The sequence below is a fragment of the Micropterus dolomieu genome, linkage group LG06, assembly GCF_021292245.1.
Source record: "Micropterus dolomieu isolate WLL.071019.BEF.003 ecotype Adirondacks linkage group LG06, ASM2129224v1, whole genome shotgun sequence".
In the NCBI taxonomy this organism is placed as follows: Eukaryota; Metazoa; Chordata; class Actinopteri; order Centrarchiformes; family Centrarchidae; genus Micropterus; species Micropterus dolomieu.
The window spans coordinates 861,918-869,324 of record NC_060155.1 but is presented as its reverse complement, the minus strand read 5'-3'; the positions used below and the strand labels follow the sequence as shown (position 1 = coordinate 869,324).

The window sequence follows — 7,407 nt, the reverse complement described above, 5'->3', positions numbered from 1 at the left end:
CAACAAGACAACCGTCATTTTCAGCAGTTTACTGACAGCGGACCAGTTTGAAATATTGCAGTGAGTAATACAACAGTCAGCAGCAGACACAGAGAGCTGTTAGATAACACCTACACCTTCTCAGCCAGGTAACCAACTCCTTTCACTTTCGCTGTTTGCAGCTGTGTGCAGCATAAAGTCAGATCATGACTGCTCACATAATTATGGAAAATACCTATAACTGCCTGACAGTAGTTTGTTTAGCTGGCCCAGACGTCTGTGCCCTCTGGTATCAAAAGGCATCTGCTGTTACCACCAGTCACTATAGGTGTCTCATGCACAATAACGGGCAGCTGCATAATAGCGCCAAAACCGGTTGATTAAATCAGACTTACATTTACAATTACAGATTTTAGCCATCATTCCTCAGTGAACTCCTTGGCTGCGCATTTTCTAGTTAAGTAGGCCTGTTTAGTATAGCCTATGTAGATTTATCATTATGGATTTAGGCCTACCATGTTTTTAAGGAGTCTGTTCACACTGATATAAACTAATAAAAACGTTCATTTTGCGAAAGTTGAAAATATTAAACAGTAATATGGCAATTGAAAGTCCGGCCCCCACAGTGTCTGCTTAGAACTAATGTAGCTGAGGACCCCTGATGCATCATGAGAAAGCTAGTGCAGTGAAAATCATCCAAGATCAAATGTGGACACTCATGTGCATCAGTCTCCACAATGGACTGTGAAGGGGCTTAAAAGTCAAGATGCTTTGCTCCTAATAGCCAAAAAGACATCACTGCATGACAATATTGGTTGGCATTAGCAACCTGCTGGTAACTAGTTATTTATTCTACTAATGCTTATGATATCCCATTAAAATGACCACCTGTTTGAATGTAAATAGGGATATGACTTCATACAGTTCAGTTTTTCCCATTTTCCCAGTCCAGTGCGGCCCGCCAAAGTCTTTGGGCTACTTTTTAATTTTACTTAGGTAGATTTGTATAACGGTAACTTTACTTGTACTTAAGTAAAAGTACATCAAAGTACTTTTACTTGAGTAGAATATTTTTGTACTCTTTCCACCTCTGGCCAGACTCTAATGTTAATTCATGTTCTGTGTTCTTCTACACATCCAAAAGCTCCCACACACAGTCCAGGATCATACAGATCATTGCAGTAAAGCAACCGTCGTCCTGATCTATCCTGAGCGCCGTCTGAGCGTCTAAACATGGATTATAGAAGCTAAAAATTTAATTTGTCCCACGATATTTGCTGTGACATTACTGCACGGATGGAAACATTTAAATGACTGGCAGCAGCACTGTCAAAAATAGGGTTTCTTCTAATGCACTTCTATTCTTTCTGTACTTGTGTGTGTGTGTGTGTGTGTTTGTGTGCAGGAGCATAGGACTGGGGGGACAAAGGGGAATGAGTATGCACACCCACTCACTACTCACCTAAAGTACCGGACAGTGTATGTGTATTTTGATGCCTTAGTAGTCCAGATGAGGGTGGTTTTAAAGTCCAGAGATACCCAGTGTACTTCCTCTGCAGCCGGCACAAAGTTCTTATCTATGAATACAATATAACACAGCATTATATTCCACTCATCCTTGATGTCTGAATATTCTCCATTCCTGTTTCAGTTTTTTCAGTGAGTGATCGTAATGTATAAACAAAACATACATCAGTTTTGATAAATCAGCTGGAGAAAAACTTTGACAATCACATCCTCATCCTTTTCTTTCTCATAAACAAAAGTGAGCAAAGCTGAATATGAGCCAAAGGTAAGAGGTTCCTTAATAGTAAATAGTAATGATTTTTATAGAGTTTGAGATACTGTACGTGCAGCAATATTCTTGTAACATTCCATTAGGTTCACATTGAGTTAAAAACAACATCTAAAGAATGTTGTGAGACATTTTGTTTGCTACATTAGTAGGACCAACATTCCATCAGTCATGATTAGGTAAATAGCGTCATGGAACATTTACTGATTCCACCTGCATGTTTTTTTAAAATATTTTTTGTCTTTATTTGATAGAACAGCTGAAGAGAGACAGGAAATGTGGGAGAGAGACGTGACCTAACCGGCGCCCCACACCTGCATGTTTTAAATACTTCCCCTCCACAGAACAACTGGAGAATGTTACAACTGTGCAAAGTTATTGTTGCATCAATCGCATGAATATCCTCCCTTTGTAAACATAATTACTACATGAACATTTACCAATATACATGCATACATTTCCAGTATAGATAGTATATATGTATCCTTATCTACATTGTGTATCCGTCTGATTCTGTCCCTGCAACAGTAAATAGGCTACTACTTATATGCAACAATGGGGGTTGTGCCAAGGAGTGACCAGTGGTGGCCATGGCAACAGAGACTAAGGTCTGACCATCACACAATGACCAACACAATGGAGATGAATGAATACACACTGAGACTGTGCACAGTGAGGTCTGTGTAAATTCCAATTACCTCCACTGTATTGGTGTGGAGGCAGAAATCTCACAGGCAAGTATTTCAAAATCTGGATGAATAAAAGCAAAGCTTTATAGCGCAGATGACTCGCCTGAGCCAGGCCCACCTCTGTCTGTGTCTGTGTTAAGTGTGCAAAAAAACAGTTTCTGTGACAAAAGTGAGAAGCGGTATTGGGTCAGATGTGCGACCAGGCTGGGCCAGTTAAGCCTGATTCCCACCTTCACCAGCTTTATGAACTTTGTCAAAAAATACGCCATTAGCTTTCCACTATAGTCAATAAGTTTGCAGTCAAAAACTTCTCTGGAGATGGTCAAGAGTCGGTGCAAAAGAGTTTATTCCAAAACAGGACAAATAAACCCGTACAACATCCCAGCAGGCCGGAGGATGAAGTCAATCCTATGGTCTGCAGACGCCTTATATATCCATTCTGGGCTGGTGTGCCCACTCCTTTCTTTATGGTGAATTTCTTATCCTCTGCTTTTATGCTACTTACACGTATTGTTTTACCAATTAACAACGTTTTCCAGCTATCATTCATCATTCTGTGTTGTTGACTTTCTATATTTTTACATTACAGGATAAGAAATTCCTCATTTACATTTCAACTCAAATCTCACTGTTTTTTCAAAAGTTATGCATAATCTGACACACAGTTATATTTCTTAAAAAATTACTACAAGAATAACATATGTAGTGCTGTGCCTTTCATTAATGCTTGGTTTCTTACAGTAATAGTTATGCTGGCTGTTTTCTACTTTCTGCTTATCATCATTTGTTCATCCACTTTCTGCCTCAGAAGCTCAACCTTTCTGCCATGCGAAGCTAGCAAATGCTCCTTCAGCAAGTTCACCCAATGCTCACATGGTGCTATAAGCAAGTTCACTCAAAGCTCACACAGGCTATAAGCATCAGAGGTTGGAAGTTGACAATCAACCCCTTAATCAGTAATTAAGCATGTAGTCCTAGTTGGTAATTAAACATGTAGTCTTAATATCAGCAGACTAACACATCAGCAGTTCATCATGTAGTCATAAATCTACAGTAGATAACAGTTGAACAAGGCGTGCATAGTCTCAGTGTCTGCAGTCAATGCTCCCACTCAGGGATCTTAACCACAGTGAGCTTGTTACTGCATTCATGACTACAGTACAGCACTTATAAGTAAAGACAAGACACATCTAGGTGAAAACAAAGTGATTAAGAATGATTAATACTAATTAAGGATAATAGAATGATTAAAAATGATGAATTAAGAATGATTACTTATTAATACTGATTAAATTTTGCTGGTGTTTTTGATGATGTCTTGCTGTGCTCATTCTGTTCCCAGAGCACACGTGCCTGCTTACACACACAACCATGTGCTACTGCCTGTGGGCAGTTAGATACAAAAAGGAGCACACACACACTCAGAGCTATAGAGTTTTAACACTATGATCTTAACTTTACACTATAAAATAACACTTTAAATGATGACAATGTAGACCACCGTAGACCACCATCGCTCTAGTAATTAATGATAACAATTTAGGCTATAATGCTCTAAAATTCACAACAGCGGTCTCTGGCTGGCTACCACACAAAACTGTCTCGCTGCTGGAATGTTGTATATAGTCTTTTCTCATTTGTATGCCATGCCTGCTAGCAGTATTTTATTTTTATCGTCAAGCCATATAGTAATAATTGATTATTATTGTTTCTATGTTTGTCTATGTGTTTCAAAATTATTTATCTTTAAGTTCAGTTTTTATGGATCAATAACAATCATAAGTCCTTTTTAATATTTCTAATCTCAATCTAATGGGAATGTTGGGACATGTTACATAAATTATCTATCTATCTAGTGGTCTTACCTGCAGTAGTAATGATCCAAACAGATAGACAGACTCCCAGATAAAGCACAGTTTTCAGAGATGCCATGGTAACACAACCCAAAATCCTTTCTGCTTCAGTCGTTGATCTTGTTTAAACTATCTGAACACAGGAAAAGTAGATACAATTTTCTCTGGGTAGAAGCTGCTCAGAGTGTGGGAGCTGGGGGACTGTTCAGGGTTCCGCCTGCTGATCCCTCCCACATGACTGCCTGCTGATGTAGGATTGGACAACACTTTGCTCAGTTTTAACTCCTCCTTTTACCAAAACACAGATGAAAAACATGAATGTCCTTGGGCTGACACATAGCGCCCCTTGAAAACTTGGAAATTGTCCCTGACTGTGCAGTGTGTAAACTTAGAGAGAAACATGGGTCATTTGTTAGTAGTACCTACACCCACCCTGACAAGAACCAAATAGTTGGATCTTTCTTTGCAGGAAGGAGATTCTCAGCAACAGGCAGCTCATGTACTCAGCAAACAGCTTGATACCCTGTTGCCTTGATGGCTGATAGACTTTGTCCCAAGTAATCCAGTTAAGTAGTGGCTTTTAGCTCACCAGGAAACCAGATATGGCACACCAATACCTATACCAATAGTTAAGAATTTAAATGAATGTAAATTCTCCGTACTTGTATAGCGCCTTTCTAGTCTTTTCGACCACTCAAAGCGCTTTTACACTACATCTGCATTTACCAGTCACACACAGAGCCTAAGTGCTCAAACGGAAACTAACATTCACACTCACTCATACACTGGCGGAATAGCCGCCAGGGGCAATTCAGGGTTCAGTATCTTGCCCAAGGACACTTCGACACGCAACTAGGGGGAGCCAGCGATTGAACCGCCGACCTTCCGATTAACGGCCAACCCGCTCTAAATTAAATTCAATGAATCTGAGATTCATTGAATTTAAATTTCCAATTATTGATATACCTAATAAATACAGTTTTTGTTGACCGTTTTGGTACTATTAGTGTGGTAAAATTTCACAACTCTTAGTACAAAACTCCAAACTCATCACACTTAACCTAACCTGTAAAACAGCCAGTCTTTCATTCAAAACATGCCATTGTGCATTCATCTAGATGGTAAACATCTCTCAACACAAGCCATTCATTTAAAATCTAAGTTTCTCATGAAAAGTCATAAGAAGAAATGGTTTAATCACCAAAACAGAACATAATGATATCTTTTCAGTTTAGTTTTAACTACCAATGAATTCAATAACAAACAATGGGAGATACATGTTTCAAAGTACTGAAATTAGTATGCTACAGTACTGTAAAAGACAGATTACACAGTTTTCACATTAGGCAATACACTTACATTGCCCAGCATTTACATAATCTTATCATTTCCATAATATCTATCCTATATGTAATCAAGTTGTGATCAATGAAGACATCCTCTACAATCAGTGATGCAAGAAACAAACTTTTACTGTATTTTTCTACTATAACATATTATTATGGATGATAATCATGTAATGTATTTTACAGTATTTTATTGTACCTACTGTAATCATTGAAGTAGTTATTTGTGGCTCTTTTGTTAGAGCACTAAGTTACCAACACTAAGGTTGTAGATTTGACTCCTACAGAGGTCACATACAATAAAATTCTCATACCTTAGGGTGATGATTCTGAAGTTTTGAATCTGAATATATCAAATGAAATAACAATACATACATGCATATTAAGCACATGTTTCAGCGATTATCAATTAGGAACAATTTGTTTTTTAACAATAGAGAAGAAAATCTTATCCAAAGTTATGCATTGCATACTTTGAATGAACATGATGTATTTCAATGTGAAACATGTCTTTCTACATGTTTTTGTTGTATCCAGTCAATGTCAGATGTAGATAGTTCTGAAAAAAGGTATTTTTTGATGATCATAGACGTCACTACATAGATCTGAAGTTAAAGGTTCCAAATCAGGCAGTGGGATGACAGGTACTGTGTGTGTATCACAGCCTGATGAATCTTCTTCCTCTGCTCTGTTGTTGCACAGAAACTATTATAGAGATCAGTAAGCCTCACTGTTACACTGTTACACTGTTCCAGTAAGGTTTAATATAAACTACAGTGAACAGCTGTTTAAGGAAATTACAGAGACTTTTGAAATTATATTTTTGTGAACTATTTTTAAAGATTTTCTTTTTCTTTGGTACATAAATATGTGTTTTGGGACCATGAAAATAAACTTTGACATGAACATTAGAAAAAACACCTTATCAGACCGGATTCAAGAGTTCTAAGATTTCCTCTCACTATTACATATGTTTTAAAGAACAGGAACTGAGCATTTAATTATCTTGTGGTTAACCCATTTCTACCATTTGTGGTTAAGTAGGAGGGTAAGGATAACAACCAGCGCACGCATGTTAGCAGCATGGAATTTCTAACAACTCAATTTACCTGAATTTAACCTTATTTTCTAGTGACCTATTTCTTGGACCATGAATGGCAGCTGAGAATCTAAGAAAGTATTGTCATGTTTTTTTAAAATATTTCTGTAACAGTTAATTAAATGATGGACCGGACCTTTCGCCCGATGTCAGCAGGGATTGGCTCCAGCCCCCCACGACCCTGTACGCAGGATAAGCGGTTGACAATGGATGGATGGATGAATGGTGTAATATGAAAATGGTTAATCATAGAGAATAACCCACAGACAATTATCACCAACTCTGCAGTTTCCCTCTTGCTTTTCAGCCACTTGTAGCTCGTTTTGGTTTTCCCTCAAACTCCACTCTCATCGACTGTCTTCCAGCAGCAGCACACAAAGGCTAAAGCAGAGCTAAATGAGTCATTATTGGACAAACACCACTCCACTCCGTGTCTGATGGGTGTGTACTATGCAACTGTTTGCTAACTTGTTTCCAATGGTACCTTTTTAGGCATTAATATGTCAGTGTTGCGTTTGAAGCTTCTTCAGCTGACTCTAAATGGCAAAAAAAGAACTGAATGCAGCTTTAAACAGGCTCTAATGATTTTTATTTTGACATTGGGGCCATGTGGCATTGTGAAAGTTGCACCACAAAAGTAAGGTCA

At 38.2% G+C, this 7,407-nt stretch overlaps 1 protein-coding gene across 1 annotated transcript in view; it reads right to left on the bottom strand.

Annotated features, from left to right (window-relative positions):
- LOC123972392 (tissue factor-like) overlaps positions 1-4,508 on the bottom strand; it is a gene marked incomplete at its 3' end in the record, with an annotated part of 23,561 nt that extends 19,053 nt beyond the window's left edge. The window contains 2 exon segments of the mRNA XM_046051875.1: positions 1,442-1,556; positions 4,329-4,508. Of these exon segments, the coding sequence (XP_045907831.1) occupies positions 1,442-1,556; positions 4,329-4,395 (182 nt within the window).
- Between the last annotated feature and the right edge of the window lie 2,899 nt (positions 4,509-7,407).